Below are 17,445 nucleotides of genomic sequence, written 5' to 3'. Positions count from 1 at the left end.
CTCAGGGGAGACCTTCTTGCTGTCTACAACTCCCTGAAGGGAGGTTGTAGCCAGGAGGGGATTGGTCTCTTCTCCCAGGCAACCAGCACCAGAACAAGAGGACATAGTCTCAAGCTGCTCCAGGGGAGATTTAGGCTGGATGTTAGGAAGAAATTCTTCCCAGCAAGAGAGATTGGCCATTGGAATGTGCTGTCTGGGGAGGTGGTGGAGTCACCATCACTGGAGGTGTTTAGGAAGAGACTGGATGGGGTGCTTGGTGCCATGGTTTAGTTGATTAGATGGTGCTGGGTGATAGGTTGGACTTGATGATCTCAAAGGTCCTTTCCGACCCCATTTGGTCCTGTCCTATTCTATTCTATTCTCCATTATCTGGTGTAAAATGGTAGCTGTTGCAGTCATGAACAGTTTGTACTGCTCAGCATTTGATCCTTGCCTCTGCCAGTCTGGTCCTTCCTTACTTCTGCCAGTCTGGTCCTTGTTTCTGCCACGCTGGAGATTTTTATGTGGAGAGTTTGAGCTTTTGTGAAGTTTCCACCCATGTCTTTACAATCAGTGGGGCAGTGATTTAAGGGACTGCTCTGCTTTTGGTCTTTTCCCTTTCCCCCTTAGTTTTTGATAAGCCTTTAATCCTGAGCAAGCTGCTTCATAGTGTGAAAGAGATCTTTGAGCTTCTGGTCACCTCTGGGAGGTGACTGTGCTTTCCTTGGAGAGCTGAACGCTGTGAATCCCATCCTCAGAGATGCCTAAGTCCCAGAGTGCCCTTTGGTGCCCAAGTAAATACCCAATGCCTTTGAGTACAGATAAACTCTATTCATATCCTGTTACTTCATTTCCAGAGAGGTATTCTTCTTGAGGCTCCTTCTCTGGAGACTTTCAAGACCCATCTGGGTGCATTCCTGTGTGTCCTGTGTTGGATTCTATGGCCCTGCTCTGGCCAGGGGGGTTGGACTCAAAGATCTCTAGAGGTCCCTTCCAACCCCTAACATCCTGTGAGCCTTTTGAAATGATGTTGTAGCTCTGACTGAAGGACAGCAAAGCACATTGGCTTTCAATTTGTTGTTGCTTTGGGACATGCTGAGTACCTCTGCTGAGGCAGTGGGAGCAAGGAAGGCTGCACCCAGACCTCCTTTCTGCTCTCTGCTGAGGCAGTGGGAGCAGGGAAGGCTGCACCCAGACCTCCTTTCTGCTCTCTGCTGAGGCAGTGGGAGCAGGGAGGGCTGCACCCAGACCTCCTTTCTGCTCTCTGCTGAGGCAGTGGGAGCAGGGAAGGCTGCACCCAGACCTCCTTTCTGCTCTCTGCTGAGGCAGTGGGAGCAGGGAGGGCTGCACCCAGACCTCCTTTCTGCTCTCTGCTGAGGCAGTGGGAGCAGGGAGGGCTGCACCCAGACCTCCTTTCTGCTCTCTGCTGAGGCAGTGGGAGCAGGGAAGGCTGCACCCAGACCTCCTTTCTGCTCTCTGCTGAGGCAGTGGGAGCAGGGAAGGCTGCACCCAGACCTCCTTTCTGCTCTCTGCTGAGGCAGTGGGAGCAGGGAGGGCTGCACCCAGACCTCCTTTCTGCTCTCTGCTGAGGCAGTGGGAGCAGGGAGGGCTGCACCCAGACCTCCTTTCTGCTCTCTGCTGAGGCAGTGGGAGCAGGGAGGGGCTGCACCCAGACCTCCTTTCTGCTCTCTGCTGAGGCAGTGGGAGCAGGGAGGGCTGCACCCAGACCTCCTTTCTGCTCTCTGCTGAGGCAGTGGGAGCAAGGAGGGCTGCACCCAGACCTCCTTTCTGCTCTCTGCTGAAGCAGTGGGAGCAGGGAGGGCTGCACCCAGACCTCCTTTCTGCTCTCTGCTGAGGCAGTGGGAGCAGGGAGGGCTGCACCCAGACCTCCTTTCTGCTCTCTGCTGAGGCAGTGGGAGCAAGGAGGGCTGCACCCAGACCTCCTTTCTGCTCTCTGCTGAAGCAGTGGGAGCAGGGAGGGCTGCACCCAGACCTCCTTTCTGCTCTCTGCTGAGGCAGTGGGAGCAGAGAAGGCTGCACCCAGACCTCCTTTCTGCTCTCTGCTGAGGCAGTGGGAGCAGAGAAGGCTGCACCCAGACCTCCTTTCTGCTCTCTGCTGAGGCAGTGGGAGCAGAGAAGGCTGCACCCAGACCTCCTTTCTGCTCTCTGCTGAGGCAGTGGGAGCAGGGAAGGCTGCACCCAGACCTCCTTTCTGCTCTCTGCTGAAGCAGTGAGAGCAGGGAAGGCTGCACCCAGACCTCCTTTCTGCTCTTGCTGCTTTTCCTGCCCAGTGCTGTTAAATCAGATGCTACACAAATGTGGAGCAAATTCTTCCTGAAAATGCAAGTAAACAGTGAGCAAGTGGTTTTAGCGTGTTCCTTGTCAGTGGGAAAGAGCTATTTTAGGTGACAGGAGATGCAGTCAGGCTGCTGTGTCTGCGTGGTGCTTGCTCTGACACCACAGCAGGGGTTCAGTCCTGCATTCATACTGCTAGAGATGACTCAGATGCTCAAGCAACAGCTGAATTCACCTTTGTTTTTTCAAAGGCCAATAGCCAGAGCTGCCAACTTCACCAGCAGTGAAGCAAGAGGGTAAATTGTGGAAGGCTTTGACATGTGTGTCTCAGGGTATTCATGGAGGCTTTTCACAGGATTTTATTACTGCCAGTGCTGTAGGGTAGAACCATAGAATAAGTAAGGTTGGAAGAGGCCTCAAAGATCATCAAGTCCAACCTGTCACCCAGCACCTCATGATTACTAAACCATGGCACCAAGTGCCACATCCAATCCCCTCTTGAACACCTCCAGGGATGGGGAATCCACCACCTCCCTGGGCAGCACATTCCAGTGGCTAACAACTCTCTCTGTGAAGAACTTTCTCCTTACCTCCAGCCTAAACTCCCCCTGGCACAGCTTGAGACTGTGTCCTCTTGTTCTGCTGCTGGTTGCCTGGGAGAAAAGACCAACCCCCACCTGCCTACAACCTCCCTTCAGGGAGTTGGAGAGAGCAAGAAGGTCTCCCCTGAGCCTCCTCTTCTGCAGGCTAAGCAACCCCAGCTCCCTCAGCCTCTCCTCACAGGGCTGTGCTCCAGACCCCTCCCCAGCCTCCTTGCCCTTCTCTGGACACCTTCAAGTCTCTCAATGTCCTTCTTAGGTTGAGGAGCCCAGAACTGGACACAGGGCTCAAGGTGTGGCCTCAGCAGTGCTGAGCACAGGGCACAAGGACTTCCCTGCTCCTGCTGGCCACACTATTCCTGATGTAGGCCAGGATGCCATTGGCCTTAGTGGCCACCTGGGCACACTGCTGGCTCATGTTCATGTAACATGTGCTGACTTAACAATCCTACCTGCCCTTCTGTCCATAGCCTTGCAGCATTTGTTATTGTGGCTTTGTGCATCAGCTGTTCTCCAGGACATGCTTTGACAGGCTCATGTCTGGAAATGCTTAACTCCAAGCACCTGAGTCTTGCTGGCAGGCTTACTGCTTAGATAAAGTGGTGCAGGTGCTTGCACTCAGGACTCCAGATGGCCTTTAGATAATTTAAAGATACCAGAACCCCTGTGCTGTTTCTGATGAAACTGAATGTGTCCAAATGACAACATACTGAGAGGACTGGGGGGGATGGAGCAAAACCAGAAAGTGGTAGCTGCAGATTGGATGTGAGGAAGAAGTTGTTCCCCAGGAGGGTGGTGAGAGACTGGCACAGGCTGCCCAGGGAGGTGATGGAAGCCTCCTGCCTGGAGGTGTTTGCAGCCAGGCTGGATGTGGCTGTGAGCAACCTGCTGTAGTGTGAGGTGTCCCTGCTCATGGCAGGGGGGTTGGAACTGGCTGAGCCTTGAGGTCCCTTTCCAATCCTACCAATTCTATGATTCTGTGACTCCTTACCTAGTGCCTGCTTGCTTGCTTTAGTCTCTTGTTCTTTGGCATCTACCTACCTAAGATATCCTCACCCCAGTGTCCCTTACCTGGGACATATTTTTTCCCCTGTCTTGTGCCTTTAGAGCCACTAGAATGCTCCGAGGCCTGGCAGCCCTGCCATGGGAGGACAGGCTGAGAGATCTGGGCTTGTTCAGCCTTGAGAGGAGAAGGTTCAGGGGAGACCTTATTGCCATGCACCAGCACATAAAGGGTGGCTACCAGAAGGATGGAGACTCTCTCTTTACAAAGAGTCCCATGGCAAAGATGAGGTGATGGGGACAAGTGACTGCTGGGGAGATTCCCATTGGACTCCAGAAGGAAATGTTTCCCCATGAGCACAGCCAGACACTGGAATCATCTCCCAAGGGAAGCAGTGGGGTCCCTTCACTGGTCAGTTTTAAGACTCAGCTTGCCAGGCTCCTGGGCCAGCTCGTTTCAGCTCCACCATCACTTAGAAAGCTTGGACCAGGTGACCCTTGGGGTGCCTTCCAAGCTGCCATTCTGTGGATATGTTAACCTTTGAACTGGATACTTCTGCCTTGGCAGGTAGGGTGTTAAAATGCAGTAGTGGGGGCTGTGACCACTTCTGTTTCCCTTGAATGAAAGGGTGGATTTTTATGACTACACAAACATTCCTGTGTCCAGACAGTCCCTGTCTGCTTTCCTAAACTGCTTTGGAACAAGCCCTCACAAATGGCTTTTAATTCAGCTTGGTGTAGTACTCACAAGCAGCTAAGAGGTTTTACAAGTCCTGTAGTGTGATTATGCAGTCCTTTGTTCCCCCAGTGTTTGCCACTGGTAATGACTACCAGATTTCAGAGCAAATTCAATTTCCCTCTTCACTCTAAACTCTGAATGGGAGGTGAGTTCAGTCAAGATAGTGAGTGTGAAATTGGTGGTGTGGTGATAACCAGGAGACCAGAGTGAACATCCAAGGTGTCTGCTTGAAGTATTGATCCATCATAACTAGTCATAGGCATGCAGATCATAAATAGGGGATGAAAACCCTCATGAAAGATGGTGTGGAACTCACTGTCTGGTAAGCATCTAGCCTGTTCTGTTTCAGTTTAGGAAGAAACTGTGCCAACTGGAAGCAGAGTTGATATGAGAAGGCTTTCCCAGCATGTGCACAGCAGCAGCAGGAGAGTTGTTTGGGGTTTAACATTTAAGGGGGTTTTTTTTGAACAGCCATGGTGGTCATTAGTAACCCTCCTCCTCTCCAGTCTTTAAGCTTCCTCATCTTTCTTCCTGCCTTCAAGGACAGTGAGGTGCTGGAGTGTGCCCAGACAAGGGCAATGAAGCTGATGAACAGGGCTGGGGAGGAGCAGCTGAGGGGACTGGGGGTGTTTAGTGTGGAGAAGAGGAGCCTGAGGAGAGACCTCATTGCTCTCTACAGCTCCCTGAAAGGAGGTTGGAGCCAGGTGGGGTTTGGCTTCTTCTCCCTAGCAACAAGTGATAGGATGAGAGGAAATGGCCTCAAGTTGCACCAGGGGAAGTTTAGGTTAGATGTTAGGAGAAACTTCATGCCTGCATCAGGAACAGTGTGGCCAGCAGGAGCAGGGAAGTCATTGTGCCCTGTGCTCAGCACTGCTTAGGCCACACCTTGAGTCCTGTGTCCAGTTCTGGGCCACTCAATTTAAGAAGGACATTGAGACACTTGAAGGTGTCCAGAGAAGGGCAAGGAGGCTGGGGAGGGGTCTGGAGCACAGCCCTGTGAGGAGAGGCTGAGGGAGCTGGGGTTGCTTAGCCTGCAGAAGAGGAGGCTCAGGGGAGACCTTCTTGCTCTCTACAACTCCCTGAAGGGAGGTTGCAGCCAGGTGGGGGTTGGTCTCTTCTCCCAGGGAACCAGCACCAGAACAAGAGGACACAGTCTCAGGCTGTACCAGGGGAGGTTTAGGCTGGATGTTAGGAAGAAATTCTTCCCAGCAAGAAAGATTGGCCTTTGGAACGTGCTGCCCAGGGAGGTGGTGGAGTCACCATCACTGGAAGTGTTTAAGAAGAAACTGGATGTGGCACTTGGTGCCATGGTTGAGTTGATTAGATGGTGTTGATAGGTTGGACTTGATCTCCAAGGCCTTTTCTGCCCTGGTTTATTCTATTCAATGGTTTGCATAGCTCTTGACAAAGCCTTCATCTACAAAGTGGATTCTGTTGAGGAGTGAAGCACTAAACCTGTTTCCATTTGATGAGTGCAGATTCTCCCCTTACAGCTGTGTTTAGCTGGAAGTTTGGTCTCATATATATCATATCCTCTCTTTGCCCTAACCAGCTTGGGGGTAGAGGGGGGGTACTTCCTTTCTCCCTTCCTCCCTTCACCCTGAATCAGCATTTTGTTACTGAAGGGCTCAAGATGAATGGCATACAGATGTGTGACCTCTTGGAGGCTGTGGGGATTCATTTTTATGTTAAAACACTGTTGACCCATATATCATCCCTTCAGCATCAAACATCCCAGCCATTATTTCTCAAAACAAGCAAATTGTGTAGAGTTATGGTTTCAGCTCATCCCAGAGGCACAGAATGTGTTCTGTGCTTTGGTCAGAGGAGGATTTCTGACCTGCAGCTTGAGAGGAAGAGAATTTGCCCTTTTTTCTCAGAGTGGTTCTGTGAAGGAGGTGTGGAAGTGGGTACAGACTAGCTGTGAGAGGAATACATCTTAAATCCTCCTCCTTTCCTGCCTGCCTAGAGTGAGTTACTTATTCTTCCATGGCCATGCTGAAGTCCTGCTGATACCAGCCTAGAATGCTCTTGGAGGTTCTCCTACAGGTGCCTGAAAGACAAGAGCTGTCCCATGCCTGTAGTGGGTTCACCCAGGCCATTTTCTGCCACTGTTTTCCAGTAGTTCAATATCTAAACTGAACTCCTTTGCTGTTGCTGGGGTGCATGCTTTCCATGTTAGATACCCACAGATTTAGCAAGTTAATGCAAGCCAGTGACCTTGCCCTGGGACTGCAGAGAACTGCTGCCCAGGGATTCTCACTGTGCCCAGAAGAGGGCACTTGGACGTGCAGACAAACCTCGTGCTGCTGAAAACCCTTTTGTTTCTCTCCCTGGGAAGGCAGATTGAGACATCCAGAGCAAGGTGAGGTGTTGATTTTATTAGATGAAAGCCTGGAAAGACACCAGAACAGCTGAAGGGGGAGATGGTCCACATCCTTGCAGCATAATGCTGTTGGGGTGTGAAGAGCCCGACTGAAATCTCCTTCCATGTGCCTACTGTTTATGCTGAAGCCTTGCACAGGAACTTCATTGTCCAATATGAACAAACAAATCTGAACTGTGAAAGGCAGTGGTGAACCAATCTCTGTGTTCTGCTGCAGTGCTTTAAAAAATATTAGAATAGAATTGAATTAACCAGGTTGGAAGAGACCTTTGAGATCAAGTCCAAGCTATCACCCAGCACCATCCAATCAATTAAACCATGGCCCCAAGCACCCCATCCAGTCTCTTCCTAAACACCTCCAGGGATGGTGACTCTACCACCCCCCTGGGCAGCACATTCCAAAGGCAAGTCTCTCTTGCTGGGGAGAATTCATTCCTCACCTCCAGCCTAAACCTCCCCTGGCACAGCTTGAGACTGTGTCCTCTTGTTCTGGTGCTGGGTGCCTGGGAGAAAAGAGACCAACCCCCACCTGGCTACAGCCTCCCCTCAGTGAGTTGGAGAGAGCAAGAAGGTCTCCCCTGAGCCTCCTCTTCTCCAGGCTAAACACCCCCAGCTCCCTCAGCCTCTCCTGTGATGCCTCATTTGTGTTGTTTGCATCTGTTTTCAGAAGCCTCTGAGTGATTGCATTCTGCTGATGGTATTTTGTCTGGACACTAACCTTTGTAATTTCCTTTGTAAAGAAGCCTGTGTGGCACAGGACCTGTGCTCCCATTCATTCATGTGAAGCTTGGGTTCTGGTGATGTTAGCTGGGATATTTCATGGAATCACAGAATGGTTTTGGGTGGAAGAGACCTTGAAGATCATCTAGTTCCAACCTTCCACCAGCCCAGGTTGTTCAAGGCCTCATCCAGCCTGGCCTTGAAAACCTCCAGGGAGGGAGCATCCACAGCCTCCCTGGGCAACCTGTTGCATTGTCTCACCATCCTCACTGTCAAGAATTTCTTCCTCATTCCCAGTCTCAGTCTCCCCTCTTCCAGCTCAAAGCCCTTTCCCCCTGTCCTGTCACTACAAGCCCTTGTCAAAAGTCTCTCCCCAGCTCTTCTGTAGGTGCTGGAAGTGCAGGGCTGTTAAAACTTCAGAGGTCTGGTAGTGACAACTGGCATCAGTTTGCAGAGCAGACTAATGAACATTTGAATTAGTGCTTTAACAAAAATACCACCCCAAACACAAACCCACAAACAAGAAAACCCCAGCCACCAAGAAATCCTCCTTGTCTGCCTTACAGCTTCTGTCTGATCAAAGTCAAATGAGAGTCTGTTGCACAGTGATTTGCATTTCTGCTCACTGCTGAGGCTTTGCAGTGGGATGTGCATTACTAATCTGATGGAAACCTCAGCATTCTACTTTTGAAGTTCTTCAGTCAATCCAATGTCTGTTTGCCATTCAGCTGTGGGGGGGGAAACCCAACAAAAAACCAAAACAACTGCACTCCTGCTTGTAATTAGTTTGACAAAAGGCAAAAGGAAAACCAATGGCAATAGGTGCTGCAGGTGCTGCTGTATAATGTAGTCACAGAATTGTCAGGGTTGGAAGGCACCTCAAGGATCATCCAGTTCCAACCCCCTTGCCATGAGCAGGGACACCTCACACTACAGCAGGTTGCTCACAGCCACATCCAGCCTGGCTGAAAAAAAAACTCTGGTTAGGTCACACCTTGAGTCCTGTGACCAGTTCTGGGCCCCTCAGTTTAGGAAGGACATTGAGAGACTTGAAGGTGTCCAGAGAAGGGCAACGAGGCTGGGGAGAGGCTTTGAGCACAGCCCTGTGAGGAGAGGCTGAGGGAGCTGGGGTTGCTTAGCCTGGAGAAGGGGAGGCTCAGGGGAGACCTTCTTGCTCTCTACAACTACCTGAAGGGAGGTTGTAGCCAGGAGGGGGTTGGTCTCTTCTCCCAGGCACCCAGCCCCAGAACAAGAGGACACAGTCTAAAGCTGTGCCAGGGGAAGTTTAGGCTGGAGGTGAGGAGAAAATTCTTCCCAGAGAGAGTTGTTAGCCACTGAAATGTGCTGCCCAGGGAGGTGGTGGAGTCCCCATCCCTGGAGGTGTTCAAGAGGGGATTGGACGTGGCACTGGGTGCCATGGTTTAGTCCTGAGGTCTGTGGTGCCAGGTTGGACTTGATGATCTTTGAGGTCTCTTCCAACCTTGGTGATTCTGTGAGGCTTCCACCACCTCCCTGGGCAACCTGTGCCAGTCTCTCGCCACCCTCATGGGGAACAACCTGTTCCTGACATCCAATCTGAATCTACCCATTTCTAGGTGTTTTTTTCCCCTCATTCCTCCCAGTCCTGTCACTCCCTGGCACCCTAAAAAGTCCCTGCTTGTGTTTTGATGCTGTGCAGGATCAGGATGAGAGCTCTTCCTCGTCGGATGGTCAATATTTGCCCTACAGAGGCCACAACTCCTTCCGGGAGAAGTATTTCAGCGGTGTGACAAAGAGGATTGCCAGGGAAGAAAAAGACAATCAGAAGTGACACATGACCAGCAGAAGAAGGGCAGTGAAGATGCTGTTTCTTTTCTAAGGCCATCTGGATACCGACATTCGTTTTGGGATGCTCCAGGAAAACAAATGACTGCTTTTAATTTGCAACCCAGATGAAGCCCCACACAAGCCCAGGTTTGAGAGCAGCTCTTTCCAATTAGCTTTGTTTGCAGGAGGTTTTATTGTGCAGAATGGTTTGGTTCTGTTGTTCTGGGGTTGGTTTTGGGTTTGTTGGGGTTGTGTGGGTTTTTTTTGGAAGTCTTATTTAATATGTATTTGTCCTTTCAAGCCCTAATGATGATGGACTCAAAACCAAACCAACAAACCCAACATTTATTATTATTATTGTTAGTAGTAGTGTTGTTGTTCTTTCACCATTTAATGTTTGGTATGATCTGGCTCCTCAAACTGTGAAGGTCTGGCTGCTTGAGCAGCACGTGGTGGTGATCAGGGAGGGCTTATTAAAGAGATCATTTGCATTGGCTGTTTGCTTTTTGTTAATGGTATGCAATAAACCAAAAGGTGGTTGTGAGGGTTTGGTTGGGGTTTTGGTGGTGGTGGTGGTTGGTTTGTTTACACTGCTGCATGCAGTAATTGCTTGTCTGAGTTCCAGTTGCTCTGGCTGAGGCCAGAAGCGTTCAAAGCAAACAGAAACACCCAGGGATGAAGGCGTGTGAGCGCATACACCGACGGGGACGGGGTTGAAGCCTCTGTGACCTGAACAACTCTGCAGAGCCTCTGTTAAACCCTGTGAAGCCTGTCCACATCTGAAGCTCATCTGTACCTTGGATTTGCTTTTGCATTCCTAAACCTTGACTCTTGGTCAAGCCAACTGTCTGCAGTTTCTGGTTCGGAAACCGATAGTTAGAGCGGTAAGAACAACAGAGCAAAATCAGTAATGGTTCCCTAATGGTGCTAAGCCTAATCAAATCTTTGAAATTGAAGCTGTGCTTCTGAAAGGGCAAACTTTGCTGAACCCACACCATGTCCATCATGACAATACCTCCCTGGAAAACCACTAAGCCCATCAATTCAAGCTGTTAACGGCTCGGCTCGGTTTGGTGGTCAAATATTCTTCAGCGGGGCATTGGTGAAGGTTGTCTGCTTGCTCCAGCCAGGGGAAGCCTTGCTTCTCAGCTTGCTGTGGTTGTGCTGCAGCCTTTGTAGATGAGAATCCTCAAGTGCTCTGCAGAAAATCAGTGATGGCTAGGAAGGGCATGAGTGCTTGTTTTAGATCTGATGGGCTTCCTCAGCTGAAGTTGCTCTTCTGTGTGTTGTGGTCCTCAGCTGCAGCAGGGAGAGCTCACATCCTCGGTGACAACTTCCAGCCAGGGGAAGCCTTGCTTCTCAGCTTGCTGTGCTGTAGCCTTTGTAGATGAGAATCTTCTAGTGCTCTGCAGAAAATCAGTGATGGCTAGGAAGGGCAAGAGTGCTTGTTTTATATCTGATGGGCTTCATCAGCTGAAGTTGCTCTTCTGTGTGTTGTGGTCCTCAGCTGCAGCAGGGAGAGCTCACATCCTCGGTGACAGCTTCGCCTGACCTTCTGGATCTCATCTGTGGCACGTTAGGAAGCTCTGAAATGGTGATTTATTTCCCTCTGTTTCCATTATAAATCACTTTGGTTTGAGACTTTTTAATGTCAGCCCTATAATAGTTGTTCTGGGCTCCACTTGGAGCGGGATCAAAGCTGAGGACACTTTTCCAAAGCAGAATCTGATTTGATCACTTTCAAGCACTGCAGCAAAAAAAATGATTGCTTCTGAAAACCTGTCTCCATGTAACTCCTGACTGCAGTTTGCAGCCTTACAGTTTGGCATTCAGCTTTTATTTCTCTGCAAATGGAAGTGGCTTGCCGTTCCTCAGAGGCAGGGAATGTTTCTGGATGGATTTATGGTGCATTTAGAAGTTCATTTTCCTGAAGGCTGCCTTACATAGCCATGCTCTAAGTGGTTCTACAAGATGTAAGGTGGTGGCAAATCTGGCTCTGGCTCTTCCTAGAGAACGATGTAGTTTATTTCTCCTCTGCCTGGTCCAACTTTTGGTCTGTTCAGCAGCGGTGGTGTGGCCTCTGTTTAGCAGTTCATCCATAACATCACTGGAGAGCACCACTGAGCAGAAACTCTCCGTGTATTTGGGGTACTGCATCCACTCCTGCTCATCAAAACCAGTTTAGAATTGAAGTCAGATGTTCAGGCTCTGCTGATCCCCAACTTTAAAGCTGTCCTTTGGAAAGATTTTTGATCTTTGTCTTCTCCTAGCGTGCCTGCTCCAGCCTCCTGGAGATGCAGGCTTGCAAAGAGGAGGTGTTTGTGGCCATAGAGCTGTGGCATGGTCCTTGCAGTGGCTCCAGCAAAGGGCTGGGAGCTGGGGGAGGTCTCCTTCGGGCAGGGCTTGGCGATGGGTGGCCGCGGTTTCTGGCGCGCCCTTCCGATCCGGTTCCGTTCAGTCTCTGTCTGTGAGGTTCCAGTTTCCCCTCCCTGGCTGGGAGGGTCAGTTCCCAAGCCCATGCTGAACTCATGCCGGTGTCATGCTCTCCTTTGGGGCGGGTTGTGCCGGTTTCCAACGTTGTTCTTGGAGCGCGTCGTCGCGCTGCAGCGAGCGGGCTGGCGGGAGGAGCAGAGGGCGGCTGCGAGCTCATTTGGGTGGAGGCAGTTTCTTGCTGCAGGGAGGTTGGAGCAGATGATCTCTAGGGTCCCTTCCAACCTCAGCCATTCTCTGTTCAGTGCCACACTTGGACATCTCAGTGCCTTTGCTTTATCCTGAGCCTGATGCAAGAGATTTCCATTTAACCCTGGGAACGGTGCTGCTGGCTGCCTTTTGGAGGCAAGACCAAGCCTTGGCCTTGTCTTTCCCCCTTCTCCGTTTATGAGGACAAAACTAGGTGGATAGATGGTGGTAGAGTGGTGGATGTGGTTTACCTTGGTTTCAGGAGGGCATTTGACACTGTCTGAAGCTATTGCCCCTTTTCCTGTTGCTACAAACCCTTCTACACACTCCCTCCCCAGCTTTCTTGTAGGCCTGCTTCAGGTACTGCAAGGCTGCTCCAAGGTCTCCCTGGAGCTGAACAGCCCCAGCTCTCCCAGCCTGTCCTTGCAGGGGAGGTGCTCCAACCTGCTGATCATCTTTGTGGCCTCCTCTCGACCCACTTCAGCAAGGCCATGTCCTTCTTGTGTTGAGGACTCCAGAGCTGGACCTCCAGGTGAGGTCCTGACTGCTGCTCTGATGCTGTGCTCAGGTGTCCGTAGCTTGCACCGGCAGCTGAGGCCGAGGTGTGTGTGCACCTCTGGGCGCTTCTTCACTGGTGGTTACTGGCACACAGCTTCTTCAGCAGTGTGGTGGCTCTGCTCAAACCTGTAGCTGACAAGCAGCTGGTGTGGCCAGCGGTGAATCTGCCTGTGCCTGCTGGGGTGAATGTGCACAAGCAGCCCAGCGCTGCCTGGTCTCTTCTGCCTCCCCCTCTGGTGTTCCCCAGAGGGACCTGACAAGCTGCAGGCTCTGCTTTGCTACAGGGAATGTCCTGCCAACGAACTGCACAGGCCCTGTGCTGCTGGGGCCAGGGGAGCAGGACCTCTCCTCTCCTCCCCAGCTGCCTGGCCTCTTTTAGAAAGCAAAGAAAATTTCCACCTCAGTAAGAAATTAATTTCCTAATAACCACGGAGCAGCCTTTCCAGCCTTATGTAAAGATGTCAGAGGAGACAAAGCCTGTTTCTTAATTAAATATAGATTTGTCTCTTGGTTGGTTTGATTCTGCTAGAAAAGCAAACCAAAACAGGCTTGCTCCAAGAGCTGTGATGTGCCACCCTCCTTTCCCTCTTTGTAATTGTATTTTTATATGCTTGGCAGAATTAATGATGAAAATCTTTCCAGCTGAGACTTTGCCAGAATCCCTTTCTGAAGCTCCTACTAATTTGGATTAAAACTGGATGGATGAAAGCCTCAGACAGCAGATCCTGGCAGGCGACTCGCTGAGGCCCCACAGCCTTTACTTCTCCAACTGTTCTTATCTTCTGAGGCAATAAAAAAACAACCAAATAGGAAAAAGAAAAGGGGGGGAGGAAGAGGCAAGGATAATTTTGTAATCACACAGTTGTCAGCACTCTGCCTGCCTGTGCCCTTCCCGGGCTTGGGGGCAGCGGGTGCCTGAGCGCAGGGCATGGAGCACCCAGCCGGCGGCTCCCACCAGCCTGAGGAGCCTACTGGGGCTTCCCTTCGTGGGGTGGACCTCTGGCTGTTGCAGGGTGAGGATGTGAGGGCAGGGTGGGGAGTTTGTAAGCGCTGTCTCGTACCAAGGACATGTAAAGGAGGAGACTTGATGGGATGCTTGGTGCCGTGGGTTAGTTGTTTAGGCGGGTTGGATTGGTTGATGGGTTGGACGCGATGGTCTTGAAGGTCTCTTCCAACCTGGTTGATTCTATTCTATTCTAAACAGCCAATGTGGATTTCAGGGAGAGTTGCCAGGCTGGGCTGGATCTGTTCAGGGCTGGCAGAGGTGGCTCTGCAAGCCTGCTGTGCAGGGAGGGAAGCCCCCGAGCTTGCTGAGTGCCAGCTGCTGGTGCTCACCTCGCTTGCTTGCTCCTGGCAGCGCTGGCACTGTGTTTGCGTACGGCCCAGGCTTCCTGGAGCCAGCAGCTGCAGCTCTCCTGCTGCCACAAACAATCACATTAATTTCTCTGATTTGGACAGATCGATTCCTGGCAAGGGGCCTGGGTTCCTTCCCCTCCTCCCTCCCACCAGGAGAGTCTTCTGGAAGCTTGTGAGCTTGCTGAGACCTTCCTCTCTTCACATCCACACTGAGACAAACAGGCAGTGCTCCCAAGACAGGCTGTGCCGTGGCACCCTGGCACCTCTTTCCATGGCCTTGCCAGATAGAATCACAGAATCAACAAGGTTGGAAAAGACCTCAAAGTCATCAAGTCCAACCTGTCACCCAGCACCTCATGACTACTAGATCATGGCACCAAGTGCAACATCCAGTCCCCTCTTGAACACCTCCAGGGATGGGGACTCCACCACCTCCCTGTACAGCACATTCCAATGGCTAACGACTCTCTCAGTGAAGAACTTTCTCCTCACCTCCAGCCTAAACTTCCCCTGGAACAGCTTGAGACTGTGTCCTCTTGTTCTGCTGCTGGTTGCCTGGGAGAAGAGACCAACCCCCACCTGGCTACAACCTCCCTTCAGGGAGTTGTAGAGAGCAATAAGGTCTCCCCTGTGCCTCCTGGTGCCCTCTCCAGCAGTACAGCCTCTCCAGATGTGAGGCTGCAGCTCCAAGGGCATCCCAAAGCTACTTGTGAGCATATTGGCTTAGATGCCAGCACTTACCAAAGGGCATGGCAGGAACTCCTTGCTACAGAAGCTCTGAGTGCCTTGCTTACTTGCCTGGAGGTGGTGGGCTGGGTGTCCAGCAGCTGTGAGCTTGCCACAGTTTGCCTCCCAGCTGCTTTGAAGGAATGGGGGAAATGCACAAGTGGTTGAGCTCTTCTTTCCTTCTCAGGAAGCAGAGGTAGGGATGAATGTAGTCTCAAAGAAGGGGGCTTACAAGAAAGCTGGGGAGGAACTTTTGAGGGTGTCAGGTAGGGATAGGACTGGGGGGAATGGAACAAAACTAGAAGTGGGTAGATTCAGATTGGTTAGGAAGAAGTTGTTCCCCATGAGGGTGGTGAGAGCCTGGCACAGGTTGCCCAGGGAGGTGGTGGACGCCTCATGCCTGGAGGTTTTTGAAGGCCAGGCTGGAGGTGGCTGTGAGCAACCTGCTGCAGTGTGAGGTGTCCCTGCCCATGGCAGGGGGGTTGGGACTGGCTGATCCTTGAGGTCCCTTCCAACCCTGACAATTCTATGAGTCTATGTTTCTAATTAGTGTGATCTTCAAGTCAAACTTCAAAGGCTGTAATTGCCCAGTTGGTTTCATCCGCTCTGGTTTGCCACTTGTGAGGAAGGTTCTCTTTATTTGATACCATGCTACAGCAAACAGACCTAGGAAACACAGAGGATCAATCCCTGAGTGCAGCAGTTATCTTCAAAGCCTGTCTAAAAGGTTTCTTCCACAAAACATCCAACTGTGTCAGGGTTTCCAAAGCAAAACTGAACACTTGTGATTGATCTGGGAAGCATTGCTAGTCCTTGAGCAGCAGTGGGGCTGGGACTAAAATAGCCTCCCAGAGTTTCATTAAAAGTGGTTAAGTAATTGGTGCTTATCTCCCCACATCGGAGTGCCTGCCTTATTTGACTCAGTGCTGTGCTGAGATGCTCAGAGGCCAGCAGCTCATTTTGAAGAAGGCTTTATCTTATTCATGGCAGACCTTCACAGGAGTCATATGAGAGCAGAGCTGTCATTTCAATCTCACTGTTCCTCCATGTCACCTTCAGGCATGTTTTGCCAGATCTGAAATCTAGAGCAGTGTTGACACTATTCTCTCACTCTGGAGAGAATGGAGCATTCAGATCCTCCTCCATCACTCAGCAGAGCTGTGACAAGGTGAGGAGAAAACCATCACAACATTTCAGAGAGTCTGTCTTAGCCTTCTTCACAGGATGCAGCACATCAGCACAAAGGGAGAGGACAGGGTGGTGAGGTGACCTCCAGCACATGCCTGGAAGATTACTTTCAAAGTTTGCTGTTTTGTTCTTCTAGCAATGAATTCCCACTCTCTGATGATGGATATTTTCTGTCTTAAAGGTAAGCAGCTAGACTATCAGATTACTGGCTACCAGATATGGACAACTGATCATGTTGGCTGCCCCACCAGCCTGTGATTTTTGTGTCTGTGCCGGACTCCACCTTTCTACCCTTCACTGCCACGGATGGATCCTGGACAGCTCTTCCTAGATGAAAGCAGAATAATAGATGCCAGAGATGGAAAAATCCCTAATGGTCTCTTCCCTTTAGAGCTGCCAAGCAGACTTTATTAAAAATGTGCAGGCCAATAACCTCCATGGCAAGCTTTTTCCCATGAAGTATTACATCCTCTTTAGAGTCTGGGCAGAGAGCTGGGAGTCTAACCACTTCTTGGCTTAGGGTTTTGCCTGTTGCTAAGCTTGGTACCCAAGGTACCAGCTGCCTTTTGCTTTGTAGCTTTGGAGCATCTGGAAAGTTGGTTGGGCTGTCTTTGAAGTCTCCCAATTAATCTGTTGTGCTAGTAACTTAAGTTCTGCAAAAGAGGGTAAAGAGTGTCTGCTGAATCAAAGAACTGTTTGAGCTGGAAAAGACCTCTAGGATCATCGAGTCCAACCAAGGGCAACAAGGTTGGTGAGGGGCTTGGAGCACAAGCCCTGTGAGGAGAGGCTGAGAGAGCTGGGGTTGCTTAGCCTGGAGAAGAGGAGGCTCAGGGGTGAACTTCTTGCTCTCTACAACTACCTTAAGGGAGGTTGTAGACAGGCAGTGGTTGGTCTCTTCTCCCAGGCAACCAGCACCAGAACAAGAGGACACAGTCTCAAGCTGCACCAGGGGAGGTTTAGGCTGGAGGTTAGGAGGAAGTTTTACACAGAGAGAGTGATTGCCCATTGGAATGTGCTGCCTGGGGAGGTGGTGGAGTCACCATCACTGGAGGTGTTCAGGAGGAGACTGGATGGGGTGCTTGGTTGCATGGTTTAGTTGATTAGGTGGTGTTGGATGATGAGTTGGACTTGATCTTGAAGGTCTCTTCCAACCTGGTTTATTCTATTCTATTCATCAACCTTATACCGCCATGGCCATTAAGTAGGCAGTCCCACAGGTTGCTTTATTTACAGCTCAAAGCACAAGTGCAGGAACTTCCAGCACTTGCCCTTGCTGTAGGATGCCTTTCATAGAATCATAGAATCAACAAGGTTGGAAAAGACCTCAGAGATCATCAAGTCCAACCTGGCACCCAACACCTCATGACTAACTAAGCCATGGCTCCAAGTGCCACCTCCAATCCCTTTTTGAA

General features: G+C 50.8%; 1 protein-coding gene across 1 annotated transcript in view; it reads left to right on the top strand.

The window, feature by feature from the left end:
• TRMT11 (tRNA methyltransferase 11 homolog) overlaps positions 1-9,769 on the top strand; it is a 28,344-nt gene extending 18,575 nt beyond the window's left edge. Inside the window, exon 13 of the mRNA XM_054174147.1 lies at positions 9,399-9,769. Within this exon, the coding sequence (XP_054030122.1) occupies positions 9,399-9,530 (132 nt within the window). The 3' untranslated portion in view covers positions 9,531-9,769. The remainder of the gene's footprint in view (positions 1-9,398) is intronic.
• The last annotated feature ends 7,676 nt before the right edge of the window (positions 9,770-17,445 follow it).

The sequence above is a fragment of the Dryobates pubescens genome, chromosome 28, assembly GCF_014839835.1.
Source record: "Dryobates pubescens isolate bDryPub1 chromosome 28, bDryPub1.pri, whole genome shotgun sequence".
Classification (NCBI taxonomy): domain Eukaryota; kingdom Metazoa; phylum Chordata; class Aves; order Piciformes; family Picidae; genus Dryobates; species Dryobates pubescens.
This window is presented reverse-complemented; position numbering and strand designations above follow the sequence as displayed.